Source organism: Drosophila simulans, chromosome X (genome assembly GCF_016746395.2).
Source record: "Drosophila simulans strain w501 chromosome X, Prin_Dsim_3.1, whole genome shotgun sequence".
NCBI classification, from domain to species: Eukaryota; Metazoa; Arthropoda; class Insecta; order Diptera; family Drosophilidae; genus Drosophila; species Drosophila simulans.
This window is the reverse complement of record NC_052525.2, coordinates 5596624-5619996: the sequence shown is the minus strand read 5'-3', so window position 1 is coordinate 5619996 and position 23373 is coordinate 5596624. Positions and strand designations below refer to the sequence as shown.

At 43.1% G+C, this 23373-nt stretch overlaps 1 protein-coding gene across 2 annotated transcripts; it reads right to left on the bottom strand.

Annotated features, from left to right (window-relative positions):
- Positions 1-1023: 1023 nt before the first annotated feature.
- Positions 1024-21524, bottom strand: LOC6725237 (glutamate receptor-interacting protein 2). Of its 2 annotated transcripts, none has more exons than XM_016173496.3 (10): positions 21024-21524; positions 8857-8976; positions 5443-5655; positions 5165-5358; positions 4678-4988; positions 4442-4605; positions 2297-3515; positions 2035-2237; positions 1491-1969; positions 1024-1429 (listed from the first exon to the last, which is right to left on the bottom strand). In XM_016173496.3, the coding sequence occupies exons 1-10, from the start codon at positions 21193-21195 to the stop codon at positions 1328-1330; spliced, it is 3177 nt and encodes a 1058-aa protein (XP_016038250.1). In that variant the 5' UTR covers positions 21196-21524; the 3' UTR covers positions 1024-1327. The 2 variants fall into 2 exon arrangements, with proteins under 2 accessions (XP_016038250.1, XP_016038251.1); XM_016173497.3 differs by having other exon boundaries at positions 5165-5355.
- Between the last annotated feature and the right edge of the window lie 1849 nt (positions 21525-23373).

Here is a 23373-nt window from a genome sequence, read left to right as displayed (position 1 = left end):
ATGTATATTATGTTTCCATTGGCAGACGTTATCAGCGGCCAGTGATTCTCGCAGAATCCCGTTTCGCTTTCGAGGCGTCCAAAGTCCGGAGAAGGTGTTTACGAGTCGGGTTTCCGATCGCTCGACACTCCACCAGGATCTCGAATATTGCCCATTGACGTCAAAGAGGCGGCCTTTCAAAAGCGTTATCATGACCTAAAGTCTGTCTGCTTTATTCTTGTTTTTGTTTACGACTTTCTTTGACTGCCGACGGCATCCCCTTTTCTCGAAAACCCAAACAAATACCCTGGAAAAATACGTAATATCTCTACAATAACTGCTCCATAGCTTTTAATACGATCTATACCTAGATCTTTCTGACTCAGGGGGTATTACTTCCGTAAAGATTCAGCTGCTAATGTCCCGATTTCCGATAAGCATCGAACTTTGATTTCGAAAATTGATTCCGGTTCAAAAATCCACATGCATTGCAAATCAACACAGGTGTCTATTTGTTTTGATACTTCCCCATGACAGGGTCCAACGTCACAGCCACGCCCACTTGTCCCTAGCAAGTGTAAAAACATTTTGTTTACAACGGGTATTACATGGGGCGTATAGATTACACCGAAAGGCTAATTGAAAACGGAACACACAGTGCAGAATATGGAGAATATTGAATAACAATCGCTGCAATCGCTCTCAATGACATAACCCCCAAGGGGATTATGGTTTACATAGATCAGTGCCAGATCGGGGGTCTATAGCTTTACAGGGTACAAAGTATAAAGTACGCACAAACGGTCAAGAGGCATGGAAATTACAAAAGGATTTTAGATTGATGAAAAACGCAGCTAAAAACCCACAAGGCCACGCTTTAAAATATTATTATAGAGTAAATTATATTTTCTATTGAATCAATCATTCTATTTCTATAAATCTAAATTTTGGCATACCCCTTCAAGAATGTAGGTCATTCAAGTATAAACATAGACAAGAGGCTGGAAATTTTCTAATCTTTGAAGGCAATGGAATTACTCATAGTTTTGATTGTTTAGTTTGGAACAAACTTTCGGTACGATTGTTTATTTGCTAGAAAACAAATTTTAGCGTAGAATTAACGTAGAATTATGGCAGATCTATCTTAGAGAGGACAGTATTTGGTTATGGCAGACTGTTTTGCTCCAATTGTCCTTGACGGTAGGGGTTTTTCTGTTTGTTTGTGTGCAGGTTTCGCTCGTTAAAGAATACAGGGATACATGTAGTATATAATATTATGGGCTAGCAATGGCACTTAGGATTAGCTTAGCATACAACTAGTTTAACATAAGGATCTCGGGCAAAAGCATCACTCAGAGCGCTGCATGATCATCTCGATTTTATCGCCAGCGGCTGCGATCAACGGAACAGTAAGACAGCAATCGAAGTCCTGCGTCTTCATCTCATTTACCTGAGGGTAAATACAATATACATGTATAAAATGGTAAAGGTAAGCATAACTTCAGACCAACCTGCATGATCCGATCGAAGGGCTTCAGTAGACCGCACATATCGGCAGGACCTCCGCTGCGAATCCTGTTGATGAATACGCCCCGCTCGTAAAGTCCATCGGATACCGAGAATCCATAGTCATCGTACACCTTGTCCTTGTACAGGGTCACATGAAACACCCGGGGCTTTCCACTGCCCGAATTCCCATTCGCTGCTCCGCCACCGTTGACATTCCCGCTGCCCGACTCCTTGCTGGCCTCCGTATTCGCCGACGGACTCCGGGGCCGCCTTTGCACCTTGGCATAGATGGCCTGCGTCTGCGGCAGATGGCTGCCATTGGCTAGATCGTGGCTGCGCAGGATCTTCAGGTCGACCAGATCGCCGAGATTCTGCAGCAGACTGGTGGCATGCGAAAGGGGCATGCCCTGCACCGAGTGCTCATCGATGGCCAGCAGCTGGTCACCCACGTGGATCTGGCCATTCTTGTGGGCAATGCCACCTGTTTGTTATATTATAAATGTTTTAGTTTAAAATATTCATAATTTTATTTGTACGTAGACTTACCCTCTACGAGGCCACTGATCGTAATGGACTTGGTGATATCCTCACTGCCGGCCAACGTAATGCCGAGCAATCCTCCCTTGGGCTCCAAGCGCACCGTGAAGATGATCTGGTGCAGGCTGCTCCCGCTGCTCTTGCTGCTCGAACTGGCCGCCGATCCGTACACCTTGTTCTCCATGGGCGGAGGCAAGGCGGTGCAGTCGACACTGAAAAAAAAATACTCATTTAGAAATTTTCAAAACTTATAAGCATGATGTGGACTCACCTGGCATAGCGATTGAGCTCGTATCCGGGATACATCTGCTCCTGCTCGTCCTCCTCCTCGGGCAACTCGGTGGTCAGACTCTGTGTATTGGGTGGGGCCACATAGGATCGACTGTTGACCCCGGTGGACCAGCTGTTACCCGCCTGGTTACCTCCATTTGAGCCTGATCCAGACCGCAACTGCACGGACTGCAGACTGGCATCGTCCATGCTGGGCACTCGGAAGTAATCCGGTTGCGGAGTCCTCGATTTCAGGGACACGCAGTCAGCATACTTGCCCGCCGTCACATAGGCACTGCTGTAAAGATCGTGATCCGTGCTGGTGGACACACCCATGCCCATGCCCAAGTTGATGCCACTCGCCGGGCAATTGCTGTAAATCGGACTGGACATGGGCAGGAAGTCGGGCAGGACAATCCGCTTGATCGTCAGCGTGGTGAAGTCCGAGGAGCTGTGGCTGGGATTCTGCGATCTGCCCTCCTCCTTGAGCAGTGCGTCCACGTTGAAATGCTGCACGGGATGCTGGTCCACGGCCAGCAGAATGTCCCCGGATCGCAGGGAGCCACTGCGATGGGCAGGACTGCCCATTTTCACGTCTGAAATTACCAGACCACCGTGACTGGAACCACTCACACTCAGACCCAGTCCACATTTGCCGGCCCTGAGCAATTTGACACTAAAGACACCACTGGCGGGCACCACAGCATCCGGCATATCGAACTCGATCTCCAGTTCCAGCCAGTTGGCCGGCGTTCCATTGCTCGCTCCATTGCGACTGGATCCCCCTTCCAGCAATTGCCTCATGGCCGCCGCATCCAAGCTGTACATCTTGTTAATGGCCACGATGCGATCTCCCGCCTGAATGCAGCCACTACGATCGGCCACCGAATCCGCCACAATCTGGGCAATGGCTACAGCACCCGATCCTCCAGATCCGGATCCCGATTCAGACAGGATGATGCCCGCTCCATGACTACAATCAAGGAGGACGGGAAAGCTCTCCGCCCGGCAGAGGCCCAGACCCATTCCCAAGCTGCTGCTGCCATGGATGCCACCAGTACCCACCGATCCTCCCGTGGAGCCTGGGGTGCCGCATGCCGGATTCTCCAGCGGCAGGGAACTTTTCCTCGCGAAACGCTGACGCTGGCGACCGGCGGTCGAGGATTTACGGGACTCCAGGGTGCTAAAGCTGTACTTGGGACTACCCAAGGCGGTATGACCTGAAAGGATTAGGTATAACGTCTCATGAATTACTTCTTCTACTACTTCTTCTTACTTCAAGGGTTTATTAAGCATATATACAAGATTCATAAATCCCCCACAAAAAAAGCGAGTGGGAGTGGTGCCTCCTCATCCGCTTCCTCCTCTCTTTCCATTTGGCTAAGTAATTTCCCCCTTGAATATCTGATACATTCAATCACACCTCCCACCCTGCCAACTCATGGAAGCTTTTAAGACCTTCTCCGATGGCTATGTTGGCCTTGTGCCGAAGACTCCACTCTGGCGACTGATCCGCAGCTTAGCCAGCTGCGTGTCCTCTCTGCCCAGACCACAATTTATGGCCTCCACTCTCCTCTGTTATTTTCTATTCCATTTGCTATTTCCGATTCGGATTCGATCGATTGTCAAAAAAAGAGACTATTCCGTCTGTCGTCTTGGGGGAAACGATTTTGGACTGCGTCGCTGCGTGTTTGCTTAGCAAATGGAGGGAAAAACTTGGAAAAACAATTGATTGGCTGCAGCGAGGGTGGATTGAATGGTTCTTGGAAGAAATTATAAGACGACATCAAGTGGAGAACTTAACTTATGGAAGGGATCTATACTAAATTGTGTTGTATACGCGCTATTCTATATAACACCTGTGTAATATTCACACTTCAACTTAAGTTGCTGACTTGTAACTTCATCTAGAACTCGTGGATCTCTCCTCGCTCCAAACTTTATAAGGCCTGGCGTCTCTATTGTTTCAGCCGACGCTGCTTTTGCTGTTCATTAGCCGTGACGCCCACGCAGACCTTCGTCGCGCCGCTTGGGAGCCTGGCTGATTTGGCCTTGCAGATTTCGACAGGCAGATAGCCGAAAATAAAGGAGTGGGGTACGAAGATGCGGGGATCCGGGGATCTTTCAAACCAAATCCAATACTCACCGCGACGGGCCAGCGCGTGAGCGGGCATGATCTGCATCTGCGTGTAGCCGCGACCCGTGCTGGTGTCCAAAATGGTCATCACCTCGTCGGGACTGAAGGCGGTATGCTCGATCATTGTGTCGTCGATGGAGAGCACCTGATCGCCAACGGATAAGGCGCCGCAACTGGAACACAAGCCAAAAACGAAAACGGGCACATGAGAATAGATTCTAAAAAATCGGAGATATACAACCTACCGATCTGCAATGCTGGCGGGCAGGATACTGGCTATAAAGACGCCCGCCGATTCCTCGATCTTCTCCCCGCTGGAAGGAGTACTGGAACCGGAACCGGAAGCGGGCACCGCCGCCGTATAGTTGCACAGCACCAGGCCCAACTTGTCGTTCATCGGTCGCTCGATCTCGATCAGCAGCGGTCCCATCGAGAACTCGACGCTCTGCACCACAGAAACATCGTACTCGATGGTCAGGTTGGTGTAGCCGGAAACATGACCGCCGCACTTGATGATCTGCTGCGCCTCCGCCAGCGTCTTGCCAATCAGTGAGACCTGAGTGGAAAAAATAGATTGAACATAAATACAACCTTCTAGACGATCTATTTCGAAATCTATTCTAACGAAAATATTGAGTAGTAGTAATATTTAAAAACTATTTTTGGTCTGGCAAATTTCTGGAGAAAGCCAAAGCGGAAACGGAAGTGTCACTCGAAATCGAAATCACTCACATTATCGACGCGCAGCAACCGATCGCCTGGCTTGATGCGACCGGTCTTATAGACTGGTCCATGGGGCCTCACATGGGTGACGATCAGCGGGTAGTCGGCGCCGCCCCTCAACGTCAGGCCCAGGCATCCGCTCTCCCGCTCCACGGTGATCTGCGCCAGCTTCGAGGTCACACAAAGGCTGTTCTGGGAAACTGCTGCGCCACCCGGAAAGGAAAATTATAAAAAAAAAACAAAGAGTTTGTGGCTGTTGACCCCGATTTTCATATAGGTTAACCTACTGCATTCGGGCAGAGAGTACTCGATCTCCACGATGGCTGGACACGCATCCGATCCTCCGGCGCAGAGCATGTTCATCACCTTCTGGTTGCTCAAACCAATCGTCGATATGCCGTCGATCTGGTGGAGACGATCGCCGGGCGCCAGGAAGTCCGCGGCATGACCCACCGGATTTAGGGAGCCCACCACTGGCGGATACGACAGATCGTTGCGTTCTAGAGGATTTAAGATAAAAATACGTATTTATAATATGAGAAGATATCTTAAAGATGTAGATTTTTATACACTTGAGCACATAAAATAATACATGATATTTCCCAGTTTCTTATGTTACTCAATCAGATAAATCTAAGATAGATCTGGTAACCCCGAAAGGCCTGCGAGATCAATCTCCCTAAGAGACCAACACCTTGGCGAATTAATTAGAGCTCCTCCCGATGACTGATGACTCTGGAGGTTGTATGTGGTAGCCCCCCTGATTCACTCCTGGGATCCACCAATTGGATTTCCTGTGGCGACTCTGTCAGCGACTCATCAGCCGACACACAGGAAAAACGCATGAAAATCGAGGGGGGAAAACTAGATACTCGTAGTGCGGCGCGTAAATAAAGAAATTGGGTAAAAAAATAGACGACGGCCAGTAGTTTGGGGCCAGCCGCAATGGGAGCGCTGCTGGCGAATTGCCAAAATAAAAAAATAAACTAACTAAAGAGCTAGCCGCCGAAAAATAAAAAAAATAAAAACAAAGTACAAGAAAAGAAAAATTGCAGGAAAAAAAATAGGGGGAGGGAAAACCGACGCGACGCTTTATGACAACACACATAGCTGGCTGGCGAGCACGGAGAAGATGATAATGGTGCCGGCGGATCGGGATTGGGTTATATGGAGGCAATGCTTACGTCAGACAGCACAAGGAGTACCCGTGGCCTAAGTCTAAGGTTAACCCCCAAAAAGAAAAAGACGACCCTTGCCCACTTCACTTCACTTCACGCCAAATCCCCAACGCGGCAGATTAGTCAAGAGTACAAAATCCGAATGGGTGGACTTTATATTCTGATTCAGACGAAATCAGTCACAGCCACAGCACCGGGTGTGCTAATAGGTGCTAGCTTGGATTAATGCTGCTAAGAACTATATAATTTACTATACACATACGGAATTTATCCTTACATTTGTTGTCAACTGTTTTCTTATCTTTTCGATTGTTTTAATGTCATTAAAATATAGTAACTATAGTTATGAATGCTACCGTGCCTGCGTGTACATACTCATTATTATGTCTGGCATCGAAACCCTCCATCCGCCCCCTCAACTTGCCCCTGGGGGTGGGCTTCTCTGTAGATTGGAACGATGATTTATTTTGGCAGCAACAACAGCAGACGGAGACACGAATACGGACGAATACGACTATGAATACGGAGCAACGGCATTATCGACGGAGACGGAGACGCGTTCCGCATTCAAATCGAATGATTCGGGGCCGGCCCACTTTGTCTGGCGATCGGCGGAATACAGCTATAGCAATACAGTTATATGGCATAGCCATAGACCAGGAGCCACCCCCAACTGTTGGCCATGTCGGCCCTCGCATCCCATCCCATCCCATTGCAGACAATATCACAGGGCAGCCCATCATGGACCCGACCCCATCGACAATACAATAAATCAATGCTGAGCCCCGAAAATTAGTACAGCCGTCAGATATATATATACACGTCTATATTCTTTGTACAAAAAATAAACGAGGGAATGGACAAATTTTTTTCATTTTTTTTAATTATAATTACTGATATCAAGCTACTGGAAACGCGTTTTTATGGTTAAAACATTGCTAATATTTTTTTTAAATATGAATGTACAAATTCAGCAAAAAAAAGGATTTTTATTGGTTTTTTGCCTATAACTCGGTCAAAATAAGTATCACAATAAAAATAAACACTGTTTTGAGCAGCGGACAACCTAAACTTTCGACCCAAATCCCAATCTGCAGACTTTTGAAAATTGTAATTTTTTTCAATTTTTTGCATTTTTGGTAAGGGGTAACATCATCAAAATTTGCAAAAAATGGTCAAAATTTAAAGTATCTAGCCTGGTATACCAATCGATTGGAAATTAAACAACGATTTCAACGAGGTATGGCATTCCTTGTTTGGTTGATTCTTCGCATAGTTATGGCTAAAAAACTGATTATAATTTTCTAAAAAATATGGATGTAAGAATTCAGCAAAAAAATATGTTTTTTTTATTGGTTTTTTGCCTATAAATCGGTCAAAATAAGTCTCACAATAAAAATAAACACTGTTTTGAGCAGCGGGTAACCAAAACTTTCGACCCAAATCACAATCTGCAGTCTTATGAAAATTTTAATTTTTTTTAATTTTTTGCATTTTTGGTAAGGGGTAACATCATCAAAATTTGCGAAAAATGGTCAAAATTTAAAGTATCTAAGCTGGTATACCAATCGATTGGAAATTAAACAACGATTTCAACGAGGTATGACATTCCTTATTTGGTTGATTCTTCGCATAGTTATGGCTAAAAAACTGATTATAATTTTCTAAAAAATATGGATGTAAAAAATCTGCAAAAAAAATGTTTTTTCTTAGTTTCTTTTTGCCTATAAATCGGTCAAAATAAGTCTCACAGAAAAAATAAACACTGTTTTGAGCAGCGGGAAACCAAAACTTTCGACCCAAAACACAATCTGCAGACTTTTAAAAAATAAAATTTTTTTCAATTTTTTGCATTTTTGGTAAGGGGTAACATCATCAAAATTTGCGAAAAATGGTCAAAATTTAAAGTATCTAGGCTGGTATACCAATCGATTGGAAATTAAGCTACGATTTCAACGAAGTATGGCATTCCTTATTTGGATAATTCTTCGCATTGTTATGGTTAAAAAACTGATTATTTTATTCTGAAAATACAGACATGGAAATTTTGCAAAATATTAGTTTTTCTAGCTATAACCTGACCAAAAGAAATCTCACAATAAAACTAAAACCTGTTCTCGGCAGCGGACAACCTAAGCTTTCCTTAGGCGAATAATAAATTAATATACATTTTGTAGATATCTATTTCTATATCTCGACTCAAATCTACAACTTCAGTTATCCCCTATTGGGAGATTTTCATGGATTATGCAATCATTATTATTAGCGACCCGCATAATATGTGCTCTCAATTGATTTGATTGATCCGTGGCTCAATTTGTGTCTAATATAATTATGCAATCAATGCTGATTTACCATGACAGCTGTCAGAAGATTTCCTTTAGCCCAAGTACAAACGGGCATATATGTATGGATACTCTCCCTAAACCGCCATAAAGATATCGACTTACCCCAGGGATGCCCAACCCCTTCTCGTTCCACTTGAGATGCATTAGTGGACGTGGATGAGAGCCCCCTTCTCACCTGCGAATGTGATGGCCAAATGCAGGGCATTCCGTGGCAGAGTGATGGTGGCGTAGGTGGTTCCCCTTTCCGGTGCCAATCCGGAGTCCTCCGATTGCGCCGGACTCATCGCCCGGTCAACTGCAAGAAAAACAGAGAAGAGAAAAACTAGAATAAACACGGGGGATCACACATCAAAGGGGAGTCGTTCGTTCGTTGACCAACTTCTTGTGCATTTTTCCCTAATTTTTTTCGCCACACCAGAGATCAAAGGAGGCACTGCCTCCTCCAAGACCACCAATCAAACCCACAACGTATCCAATTCGATTCGGAGAATTCCCAATACGAAATACAAATCGCGACCTTCGGCGTCGCCAAAAAAGCTTCAATTAAAATTCCACCAGCGAATGAATCTCACTCGAGGAATTATAAAACCACAAAAACAGACATGTACAACGATATATTTATAAAAATGTGAACTCAATTAATCTTGTAGGATGCCCCCAAACATGTGGCACAATAACAAGTATAAGTGGCGGACCGCTCTGGAAAATTGGGAAATCAAATCGAATGGCTTGATAAAAGGCAAATGCCTGTAAAATGTACAATTTTGCAATGAAAACCAAAAGCTTTATCAACTTGAGCCCACTCATGGTAATTAAAATATAGTAAATGAAATGGTCAGACAATGGTCTTACTTTTTGAAATTAACAAATGATTTAGTGATTTATCCCAGGCGTTATAAGACTATTATTTTCTATATAAAATAAAACAATTAAATCTACTGATGAAGCGACTTATTCGCGATTGTTTGCAATGGAATCACAAAAGTTTCGGGTGCCAGAAAAACGATTATCTACTGTACCGCATACAATGTATGTATGTAGCACTCCCCCTTATTTTCCACCCCTCTCCCATTTGCCACCCCTACTTCATTCATCTTTTCTCTTTTTTTTCCCCTTTTTTTTTTGATGTGTGCTTGTGTGTGGCAACACTTTTTGTTTTTCTTTCGGGGACCATGCGGCGTATACGCGATGTGCTACAATTGCGCCGTGTGTGCGTAACGAGTGAATTTCCCTCACGCACACGCTGGCAAAAACAAAAATGCCGAAAAAAACATACCAAAAATTAAAACTAAAAAGAAATAGAAAAATATAAAAAAAACCGAATAGAATAAGAACACACGTGGCAACGTTTGACGCAAGCGGACGCGACTTTTATTTTCGAACGCTTCAATGGCGCATAAAGTTTTTCTTAATGCGCCCGCCCGACTATGAAAAGCAGCAACAATAATTAGGCAAAAGCAGCCAAAAGAAAATGGAAAAACGGGAAAACTAACAGGGGCGGTGAGCTGCTAAAAAAACGTAACGTTTCGCTTCATTTGACCGACACACACACGAAATTCTCACATATAGAGAGCTGATTCGCTATAATTTATTTTCATTTAATTCGTTTTCTTTGCTTTTCGGCCGTGCTGCTTCTTCGGCTCGAAAAGGTGTGCCAATTTGCTTTAGTTGCACCTTTGGCCACACTCAAAACAATTTCGATGTTTTTCCCATTTTTCAGTAGAATAAATCTTAATTTTATTTGATTTCGTATAACTAATGCATATGATCAATGAAAAGTGACACCTTCTATGTTTTCCCATCAGGTGAAAATGTTTTCTGCTTATCTCTCACCTTTATCCTACCCCCTCGTTTTCCTTTCTCCCTTTATTCCGTCTCCGCTTTGATTCGCATTCGCTTTGAAGTGTTCACATTTCTCTCTGCGGCCAGTGTGTGTTTTTTGGATGCGCTTTTCATTTGCTATTTTTACATGGGCGCTTTTCATTTTCATTTTGATTTCCACTGGTAGGCAAAGGCGCTATTAGTTATTTCGATTTTTTTTTTTTTTTTTTGTGGCTAGCTTTGATTTTCCACGGTTCTTCGCTTTTTGTTTTTTCTGTTTTTTGACATAATTCATTGGAGCCGTTGGGGCCGGCGAGCGGAAATTATATGTACGCCCGGTTTCATAAATAAATGTAATCAGAATTAAGCGAAAAGCGGGAAAAACAAGGCGAACACGAGATGCCCTGGAAGTGCTCGACATTTTCCCGTCTCGGAAAATTTGGGGGGGAAAACAAGTCGAAATGAGCCAAGCGCTAAATGAAATCGAAAAGAGCCCATAAAATAGCCAACTAATGTGATGGAGTGCGTATGGATTTATGAAATACTATATACATGTGCTGGAAAAACATATGGAGGTATATATACATATATGTATAAATATGTGTTCCGATTTGATTCCGGAACTGATTTACACATTCCTCAAATTCAACTTTGAATGTTAACAAGTGGGAGGAAAGCTCTGGATTAGGGGAAATTTATTTATTAGTGAGGGAAATGTATTTGAAAATAAAGCAATTTCAAAAAGCAAACAAAGTCGCCGATACCGATACCTATGAAATAGTCGATAAAGACGATACTTTTCGATGTGCAAATGCTTAAAATCTTCGGCCACTTAACTAATTTCGCAAATGTGACAACTGCCAAGGATAATTGACATATAAGTATCATAACTCTACTTTATGGCTCCGCAGCTATTAAGTGTTTCCGGGAGAAAACCGGCGACAGGGAAAGTGTCATAACATTAGGCCCAAATTAACTTATGGACGCCGTCTAATTCACATTGCCATTTGCAGTTCCGTTCTGGAGAAGATGAAATGGATTTGGATCTATGGGATCCCTGGCATCTCCAGATTGCTGCTGGGGCAGTTAAAGCTATTTTTGACTTTTCCCCGCCTGTCGTGCGTTTGTTTTTATGGCCACTCGCGGAAAAGTTGCTCGCAAATTTATCGGCGACAGTTGCCAATTCCTTCTCTAGCGGAAATTGCGCTCATCCGAAAAAGATGCAAGGGGGGTTCGGTGGCGGTGAAAGCGACGGGGGAGTGGCGATGCCACCCATTCTATGGACTACTTCCTGAAGTCATCCTGTCGAGGCAATTAGACAGAGCACAGATAGTGCTACCAGTAGATTGAAATAGACCCCAGGCGATGATACCCCAAACTGAAGATCGGCGTTGGAAAATTGCACAAGTGCCGATCCAGACAGACAGCTCCTCCATCGCTGGGGGTCGTCAACGTCAGGGTTTCCCAGCTCAAGTACCCCCACCCAGCCTCCACTCGCGATAATGTTGTCTTCTGGAATGGTTCATTTGCCTGATGGAATTCGTCGGCGAATTGCCACATTTGCTTGCAAAATAGACACCATTCAAGGGAAATCTGCCCAGCGTGATCTGTTCATTATAAAGAGGAGAAAAGAAGGGGGGAACTGACATTCCAAACTCTAGGAATCTCAAAGCATTTCAGATCATGAGCTTCTTCTGGCACACTTTAGCAGGAAATAGTTTTAAAATATGTAGTATAGTTTATCTCTATAACTATCTCCTTCGATATCTTCATCAGTCTTCTTCAATCGAAGCGTTCTAGTTGATTGAGTTGTTCCTGAAGATAGAAACTACACGTATATCCAATTGACAGGTGCTGGAAGATCCCCCTTCGATGTGGATGTGGGCCAAAAGAGTCGACTAATTGACTGATTGAGTGTGTGAATGTCCAACTGACTGACTGTGCGATGAATTGATTGACATGCCAATCTATTGGCAACTTGACGCTCTGTTATTGTTTGCATTTAGCGGCGCTTTTCTCCACGCAATTTCCAGTTTATTTTTCTGGCCACATAAAAAATGGAATGGGTGTATTCGGTTGAGAGTGTTCGTGTTGCAAAAGGGGGGACACCACTGTGGTGAAAGGGGGTCAGAGGGCTAAGGGAACCTGGGGCAGAACCTGAAACTGCGTAGTTTTTACGTTCGAGTAAGTGCCCATGTATCCATTAACCCACAAAATGCAAACTGGGTCTGCACTACAAACAACAAAAAGTGACTTGAAACGTAAACATATTTTCCACCATGCAACTTCGGACAATATTCTTTGTTGAAAACTTAGTTATCAAATATTAATTGAAAACTTTAATGCTATTTATTCAATGAAATTTTTTAGAACTGAGCTGTTGTGTACTTCAAATTTGCTTTCCCAAGTGCTGATGACTTTTTCATTAATGGACACGCAGTTCAGGGCGTGAAAATGCGAGAATGTCAAAAATTTCACAATGGAATCTATTTAGCACAAGGCTTCCCTTTCCCCCTATATATCGTATATATATTTTTCCCCGCACATTTTCCTCCTTGGCGAAGACAACAAGAAAAACCAATTATTGCAAATGAACTCGAGTGTGGTTCCGCAAAAATGTCAACATCTGATAAAGCCGCCACAAAAGCGAATTTCCGAGGACAGCCCTCCATGGGCGTCGGCTGCAAGGGGGTTTCGGGGGAAGGGGGGATTGGAGAGGGGTGGGGTCAGGCCCTGCAGCCAAAGTGCAACAGCCGCAACGAACTCAACTTAAATGAACCGAACTTGGCGCAAAAAAAGGGCGACCCTTGCTTAAAAAAAAGAAGCAAGGGGAAAACTCAAGGAGCCAGAGGGGGGTGGGGGTTGAGAGCGCAGGAAGACAGACCCACTCACATTGGCAGCCACTCCATTGAGATCCTCGGGTATTTAGCAAAACGCTGACATTCATTTGCCGACTGAGCCACCATAATAAATGTATAATAATTTGTGAAGCAAAATAACCGAAGCAAATCAGCAAGTCAGGGATGTTGCAACAAGGGCAAGTATATTGATTAAATCTACTCTTTTTTTTTTGAGCGATCACCTGGACTTCTGAATGTGCTGCTACTGAGACACACAATGTTTCGCATTCGAGGCCGTTCCCTGTAGAACCTGCCACACCCAAGGACCCAGATCCCTGGGTGCAATGTGAGCTGTATCCCTGGGACGGCAGTAAAGTCGCACATCGTAACAAATGTGGCTGTCGCTGCTCCTCCAGCTCGACGCGCCTCCTCCTTTTGCAGTGCGAAAAAAGCACCCTTTACGCGAAAGTATTTCAAGGCGCAGATGATGTTGCAGCTCAAAGGGGCAGAGTTGCAGGGGCGTAGAGCCGCCACCAAGTCGCGTTGCAGTCGAGGAACTTTGCATCAAAATTGATTTACGACCATTTCGGTATTTTTTTTTTTATGCCTGTTCGAAGGGGGAGGAACAGTGGGTAAAAGCTGCACTCAAAAAAATACAGATGCAACTTAATAACTAAATAACTAATAACTAAACTATAACTTATATTAGTCACATGATATATCAGCTGCTACAACCCTGAAAGTCGAAGTATTTTTTAGCAAATGCGCGATAACATATCGAATTTCTCCCAGTGCATATAGACTCATAATTTCGTACAGCACATTTCATTTCAGCAAATGAAGAAAGAACATTTGACAATTCAGCAGCACTTCTCAATATGCGACACTCGCCATGTGCGAGTGTTCCTCAAGTGTCCACTTAGCCCCAGCAAACCAGTTGCCCAATATTCCGGACTCCTATCGGTAAGGGGCCCCAGATTTATGCCCCAAAATGTTAATTGCCCGTAACCGATCCCCGGCCGCACTGGCAACTCACGCACAGAACCAACCAATCTTCCATTGATGATAAGACGGGGTATTCTGTTGCACATACACTATCCGAAATGAAAATAGGTTCGCTTTTGGATAGCTCTATTGAGATTTTACCGTTGACAAAGTCGCCACGATAACGCTTCGGTATTTTTGTTTTTTTGAGCAGAAGCCGGGGTTTTGGTACTTCACGCAGAAAGTGATTGGGAAAAAACAAATATCGTTAAATTTGTTTCGGGGAGGATGCATACAAATTTGTAGCTCGAAATTCAATTAAAGGGCCACCAGTAAAAAGATATTTATTCATAGGATGAGATATGCGAGTGTGTAGGAATGGGGGAGGGCAAATTCTGGCGGTTATGAGATGAAATGAAGTGTTATGCCGCCCATAATGAGACTGTGACCGATCACTGGATAGCCGGAATCCAATTTCCCAATTTCCCGAAACGGAAAGTGAATTTCCCATGAAGTGAACACAGCATCATCAACATTCAACAGGGAGTTTAATCGTACTTGCGACTCATTAAAGTAATTCGATCGTTATGAAATTTGATTGATGGCACGATAAGGGAGTTATCTGTTGAAAAGAAACACTTTATTAAAGGGTTGCTGATTGGGGGTGGTAAATATTTATAAAAACCTTTGATGTATGATGGTTGAATTTAAGAAAATGCCATATATTAGGCAAACATAAGAGACCACAAATATTTGCACACACACACAATTGAGACGGGTGAGGAAAATGCTTTACCAGTTGTGGTAAGTGGAAAAGTTGAAAAGTTGCTCGGGCGGTGGGTGGTAGACAGACAAATAATTATGGCAACTGCAGTGCAAGTGCAACAGAGAGGGAAGCCTAATGAGACAGAGACGGGCGAGCGGTTGTCATCCAACAGCAGACTTTACAAATTAATCCAAAATGCAAGTTGTAGACGCGACAAAAGGAGCAAAACACAAACAATAACAACAACAAATTATATTAAACGTGTGCTGAACACAGTGGCGTAGAAGGGGTTTTCTAAGGGGGAGAGGGGGTTCACCAAGGTGCCAACTAGATAAATATTTCACTGTTTTCTAAAATCGAAATCATACCAATTTCGGAGGGGTTGCTGAACCCCCTGTAAACCCCTGGCACACGCCTCTGGCTCCATGACTGTTGTTGTTTTTATTTTCAGTATTTGTTGCTATTTTTACACTGCGCTGCACCATCAGCCGTTGAAATTGTGACATTTTCCCTCACTACGCATATTTTCTGGTTGCAGCGGAAAATGGGAAAATGGCTGGGGAAATGGAGTAGGCTGGCAGGAAAAGCGGCGAAAAGGGGCCGCGGATCGTGCGCATTGTGGACCGTCTCACACAAAGGACAGCGTCTGTTCGGCGGCTCTACAAAATAAATGTATTTTCAATTCCAACGTGAACTTCCAAGCTATGCGATTTGCATTTAAGTTAATAAAAACATTATATGAAACTATAGAGAAAAGCTGTTTCCTCGAAGCTTTCTTAAAAATATGTTTGCAAACTCTATCGTTCTTCCAAATTCTCAATCTTTAACGGCGGTTCGCTATTGGGAATCTTTACTGTAGATATCAGTTTGTGTATGTAAAATGTGTGATTCCCCTGCTGTCTGCATCTCCATTTCTCATTTTCTCCCCCTTCCCCTTTCTCTTTCACTGTCTCGACTTATGTTTGCTGCCGAGTGACGTCGTTGTGGCAGATTTCGCGGCAGCAATAGGAAAATTAAACAAAAATAAATGGCAGCAAAATGTTTGCAACATGCCACTGCAACAACAACAACAACAACAGGACCATAAGCAATTTGTTTACAACAACAAATAGAAGGAGACCACACAAAGGAAAAGTGACCATAAAATTGGTTCGAAATTGGTTCTGGGTAGGCACAAAGTAATTGTCAAAAATGGGCGAAAATTGAAAAACTTCAAAAGGAAAGTGCCCGAAAGTATGAATATATTTTTGCAGCAAATTGCTAGAATATATGCCAAAACCATTAAAAATTTAATACACAAGTTGGAGAAAGGAATCTTTTGCTTGAGGAAATTGGAAAGTTACACGATGCATTTGGAAGTCAAAGGAGAGTAATTACATATATGCTTACTCTGAAGTACTGTGTAAATATCACTCATCAAAAAATAAGTTGATTTCTACAAATTGCGCATTAACTTGCAACGTTTTCATTTGAACTGAAATATCCCTATTAAATGAGTTGACTACAGTGAACCCTGGGTGTTGTGCTTCCATCTACCGACTGGAGTTCAACGGAAGTGCAGTGAACTTTTATACAGTTATTGTGGCGGAACTTTGCTTTTGAGTTATCAGTTGGCAGCAGCTGCTGCCATTCCATTCCACTCCAATTGCAGCCCACAACCCAACCCATTCCATTCCATCCCACTGTAGCTATTGTGCCCATACGGCCCACTGTGCACGGTGGGGCTGGGAAAGAGGTAACAGGCACAAATGTCATTTGCCTGGAGCGCGCTTTGTTTACGTGCTGCTTCTTCGTCGTCGCTTCCGTTTGATTTGGCAGCTTTATGATATGGGGGCCCTAAAGGATTTTCACGCCTCCCAAAACAAAAGAAGCACTCTTCTTTGGCACTCGAAAACAAAACACTCAAAGCTCAGTGGCGTAGGCTGAGTTTGTTATAGGAGGGATCTTCAAAAACTTCATATCTATTCATACTTAGATTGCGCCTTTTAAATTCCATTCATAGTTATTTCTACTTTTATTTTAAGCTTGAATTTAATGGTACTTTAACACTACTATTAATCCTATTGGTGGTTTAAGTCAGGGGGGTTTTATTACCCCTCCCCCCCCCCCCCCCCCCTTGTGCACTACTCTCTGATAAACAGCACCAACTGTTGAACATACTGAGGAATCCCACTCGTTTCGTTTTTAATTGCGTCAAATTGTTGAGTTCCCTTCGACGCTCCGCGGACCCCCTTCCCCAGCGCCCATGTCCGTGCCGTTGTTGTTGTTGCCTTTTTGTTTACACTCGATGGCCGCAATGTGGCGAAAAATAAACACACACACACACACTCGCACACGGGCACACACGCGGAGAAAACTCTTACGCACATGGCATGAAAATTGGAAAAGTGGGAAAAGGTGGGGGGAATGCCCAAAAACAAATGGGGAAGTGCAGCTGGACGGGTGGCAAGGGGGAGGGGCACAAAGCAGGGGAGTGACGCGACAATCTTACACTGAGAAAAAGTAGTCCCAAGACCCTGCAAATATGATTCACTTAAAATGTTTTTCGAAACTACAACTCTTATATTCACTAAGTACAATAAATAGGGTACTTAAACTTTTCATATCCTCGAAGTTAACCCTGTAAATTTTTCCATGTGTAGGGACACAAATTTGAATATTTACCCAAATAGGCATAGACTTCTTGTCGTCGACAACAATGCAATGAGTTAACCCGCTCCTTTTCTCTGACGCCCTTAAACCATCCACTCAATTCCCCAAACTCCCCACTTTCCCCCCATTGCATTCATCACATATCACCCAATTCCTTGGAGTACAAATAGTAAAATAGACCGGGAATTATGGAAATCCCTGGATGAGCGAACCTACTCCCAATTTTTATTGTTGCTGCATGGCATGAAATCCCCGAAAGGGGAGGGGGGTGCCTAAAATCGGGAGGAGCGATGTGGGTCCCCAGGGAGTAAAATAAACCCATCAACAGCTATGAAATGTCACCAACGATTCGGAAATTGCAGCAAAACAGAAGCATACACAAAGAAAAACTAAAAACTGATACTTAAACCATAAAAAGGACTTAAAATAATTCTAAAACGATTGAAAAGTTGTGAACAACATTTGGAATTGAAAACTCCCTCTCGATCGTAAAAAAGAAAAATGCACATACCCTCAATAAATGTTTAAATCACAATTGCTTTCAAATCAGTTGTAAAATTCGAACACTTCAATTTATTGTTAATAAAAACGTAACAAAGGCAAAACACAAATAGATAGGATAGTATCCGACCCATTTTCATTTGGCATTTTACTTGTCTTTCAAGCATTTATTCAATGTAGCTCATAAAAAAATCGACATGTGCATTGAAAAATCGCATAAAATCTGAGAAAAGAACACACATGGTAGATGTAAAAGACAGAGGGAATTATCCACTATCAATTCCTTCCCGATTTTTGTTATTGGACCTTATGTAATAATCATCAAAATTCCATAAATTTAATCGCCTCATAAGTTCGACACATTTTCCATGTCAGACGTGATCTTTTTTCGATTCGACCATCACAAAAAAGATGAAACTCTGACCTCAATTGCATTTTTGTATCATTTATTTATCACCGTGAAAATGTATCAATTTATTGCTTAGACAAATGTCATTTAATAGAAAAAAATGTTAAAATGTTTTAGCATTTAATAAATTTCATTTGGAGACCCATTATTCCTAAAATGGATGCATTTTTATAACATTATTTTTTTTAATGTTTTTCTGTAATATTTTACCGAAATAGTCCTTGGGAAGCCCTGCAAATTTAGATCGTATTCCCATCGCCTGCCTGTCAACACTGACAGTATAATCTGTTGATCTATTATATCATTTCGACATTTTTCGAGTAGTTCCAACTCTTTTTACGATTTCCAATGTTTTGTCGTTGATTTTATGGGCACTTAATGTGCCATAAAAGTGGACAAGAGAGCGAGGGGTTCTTTTTTCGATTCCAATTGGGGGGAGTTGTCATCTGTTTGATTTTGGGTCCGATGTTTTTTTGGTCTGTTCGGTGCATTGACATTGAACACCTTTCGATATTCTCAGGCCTTTGTTTGCATTCGGGGGAGTCAAATGAGCAGTCAAATCAATCGCTGCAGTTGTTGTTTCTGCTGTTGTAGCTGTCATTACTGTGTAAACAAGTGACATCTGGTCATCCTCCCCCCTTTTTGATCCCCCTCCTCGGATGAGTGCACGCCTCTGTTTGCCTTTGGATAGGCAACCATCCACAGCCACCAATTGCAGATGCATCTACATGCATACGTGCGTGCCTTTAGGTTTACACAGGGGGTCGAAACAATAGGAGATCAAATGTTATGTGTCAACAGGGAAATAAATCTCAAAAGGCCTTCAATATCTAACTATACACTTGAAAACTAAACAATACCAATTTTAATGAAGCCTTAAGCTAAACTCTTTCAAGCTGCTATTATCTTGACCACTGCTGTACGACTTCATCTAGTCATTTGGCATCAATGGGCGATTGTCTGGCCCAGTAAGCGCATCCACATCGACCAACTGCCACCAGCAGAAGCTGCATTCTGGCCAGGCACTTGGCCTTATCTACCAGATACAATCTGTGGCATTCCGCGCAAGAAAATTAAGCAATAAAAAGGGGGCAACAGCAACAGTTGGAGCAACAACAATGCGGAGCATCAGAAATATTTAATTAAATGCTTAATTACGCTTGCCATGCCATAAATTCATCAAATGCAATTTAAGCCCGCGCACACGAACAGATGCAGATACTTTTGTATCTCCTGCGCTTCTCTACTTCACCCATAGCACATCGGTATCTGGTTTCCTTCTCTTCTGGCCTTTTCATTCATTGGAAAGTTCAACTGCAGTTGCAATTGGAGTTGGGCCATCATTTTACCCCGCTAATGCCTTAACTGGCATAAATCCCAGCCGCCTTTTTCCTCGCATCCATCCTGGCGGCACTTTTAGATCATTAATCCGCGAAAGATCAGCGGAAAAGCTGAAAATAAAAACAGAACAGCGTTCGCGGAACGGCTTTTAAGATCCTCAAAAAGGGGAGTCCTATCTAGATCTACACTTTTGATAGGTCAAAGTTGAAACAGTAGCCATGGAGGTGGGAGAACATGATACTCTTCTATTCCAAGCTGATTTATTATAGGTACACCAAATTCTCGGTATTCCTCTTTGAGATTGCGCAATCCATTCAATTAGGTCTTCAATTGATGGGAAATGCATCTGATCATCTGCTTATCTGATCAGCTCCAATTAGCCATGATATATAGCGATATAGCAGCGAACCGTTGAACTTCACTGATTTGGCAATCCAATTCGATTGCCATTCGATGGCCGGGTAATCCATCAAACTGCCTGCTGATCCTATTAAGCCAATCGCTGGGTAATCAAGGGTCAGGTCACCCAGCTCCATCGGCTCCATGGGGGGCTTCTTTATTTCTTTGATACTACTCGTACATCTTGGGGAAGGGGCGTTGCAATTGACAAATTTCGAGCGATCGGAAAATGAAAACGAAATGCGAGCAATTACTTTCAATTGAAAATGTCAAACATTGTCTTGGCCCACAAGCACACACTGAGCGAAACCTATCTTTTGAACAGCACTTGGATGCTTGAATACTTGGATATATAGAGATGCAAATACACCGTCGGATATTTGTATACAAATCTATATCTAAAGTCGAGCACTTGAGGGCCAAACGCCAGCACCTTGGGCGGAAATGCGATAACCCTGAGCGGGCGGGGAAAAGGCGGAAAGTCGGCAAGTCGAAAAGGCGGAAAAGCGGAAAATGGGAGCGCACATGTTGGGCGCTTTTAGATGATTTTCGGCTGGCTATCTGCTGAGGAAGGAAGTGGGTTGGGGGAAATGGGAAAATTCGAAGATTGGGAAAGCCCCATCACTTACCGGATAACATGGGCGCCAAGGCGGTGTCCGTCGGCGGATGATGGTGTCCATTGAAGGAGTTGTTGTGCGAGTCCTGTTGCTGTTGTTGCTGCTGCTGTTGGTCCTGTTTTAGGGCGGCCGATTTTCCGGGCACACAGCCACCAATGGGCTTCTTCGATTTCCACAGTTTCATCTTGAGTTTTCTTTTCTCGAACTTCTCCCCAAATGGGAAAACGCAGCGATCTCTACGATTTTTCAACACTCATGGCAAATTTGGCATTTTCACAAACAAAAAAAAAATGTATATTTAAAAAAAAAAAAGTAAATTAAATTTAAAAACGAATTCGGTTTCCAATCGAAATCGGGAAATTCGAAGACAACTTGGAAATTCAACGGTTGCGGCGGCGACTGCGACTGCGATGCGACTGAACCTGACGATGCGCGCACGTCCGCGGAGCACGGCCAAAAGTTGCACAATGAGCGATCTTGCCGCCAGTACTAGTGGTGGCAGAATAATCGATGTAACATCGATAGTATCGATGTTGCGGAACATTTTAATTAACTTTGACGTTGAGTTTTATCATTGAACCTTTTTATGCAAATGAGTTTATATTTATACTTAAAAGTGTAAATAGTTAATCGAAAGTTTATGTATAACGCGTAAATGTGTGTATGTATATATATGTACATAAATAAGTAATAATGAAATATATTTATATGTTTTCTATTTTCATATTTATTAATACGAATGCACGCAAAAAGCAAAGCAAGAGTAATATTTTTCGTTTATTTTTCGATAGTCAATGTTCTCGCCATAAAACATCGAAAACATCGACGGTGGAAAGCATCGCTGTTTTTCCAGCTCTAGCTGCGTGACTCACTCGCGAGGAGAAAAGGAAGAGAAGAAGGAGAGCGAGAGTGGCGCGTAAGCGGTGCGCTTTTTGGGGAGTTTTGGCTACTGGAGAAAGAGTTTTCTCTCGCTCTCACTCTCTTCCTCTCTCTGGCAGAAGAGTGTCCCATTGGCACTCAAATCACAGACCGCCACTCCAAAAGCGCCGTTATGAGCCCGCTGATGAGCCGCAGGCATGACAATCAGCTGCTTCTGTTAACCGTTAAGCGGTAGTCCGAAATGGTTAATGGTTTAGTGTGCTGGGGAAGGGGTGACTTGGGTTTTGGCCTGTGACCCCAAACGCCAAACAACGAACGCAGAAAAAAATGCTCCCAAAACGGGTGTCGCGAATTTGCTAATTAGTCACGAAAAGCGCGACGGCAACTGCTTGAAATGGTCAACAGAAACAGGACACAACAAAAAACGAAATGAAATGAACCAAATTGGCAGCACGCAACCAGTGGGCACATCTGCTGAAGCCAACAGCTGGTATTAACCATGCACTAAGGCAACTACAAGTGGTACAAACTCAAAGGGCAGATATTATAATTAATTAAGAAATAATTCAATAACACTCATAAAAAATTCCTAGTTTTTATTTAGGAAAGTTACTTTTTGAAAGCTTTAAGCCGCACAGCCACTTTTGTTCTACAAAATCTTAAGTTCACCTCAATTTAACATCTGACTGTATGTTTTGCTCTTATTTATTTTGCAATTGTATATTCGTTACACCGGAATGTTGTTTGCATAACATGTCAATGCTGCGATCAATCAGATTTTGGGCAAAGTAAATATTTCAGCGGGTGTTCCCACCAGATGCCCCCAAATCCTGACCCCGAGGGCAATGACATGAATACCATTTTCCTCTCGTACACCTATTAATACATATTTATATGTGCCTTAAATCCGCTTTAACTGCAAGTACAAATGTGGCCACCTTTTAGGTTAAAGCTGCGGATTTATGGGTGACTGGGTAAGGCCCATTCCATTCCCATTCCATTCCAAAATATTTCACATATGTATGTACATACCTACATATACATATATTTATTTTTATGCGATTCCCTCTTCCGTGTTAAATGCTTTCTTCCTTTCTATTTTTTTTTTTTTTTTGAGGCGCGAGGTTTAATGTCTTTAATGACCTCGACTAATGATCGAAGCTGATTGATTCAGCAGAAACGTCGAAGGCACTCTCCAAGTTTGTCTGCCTTATTTTTAGATCCCCAGCCTTATATGCCCCATTCCCCACTGCCCAACCCCCTACGAAAAATTTAATTCCCAGTCCAAGGTGTCACTGCTGCAGGCGGAGAAAGCAGGAAGGAGAGACGCGGATTGACTGACGAGTGCCGAGAAAATCGGGGAAAACTAATGCGACACATGGGAAAATGCTCGTTGAGCGCACAAATGGAAGCACATTCCGTTGCCTACATTCAGGCTGCGAGCCCAAATCCGAAAACCAGGAACTATTAAAATATATTTCAC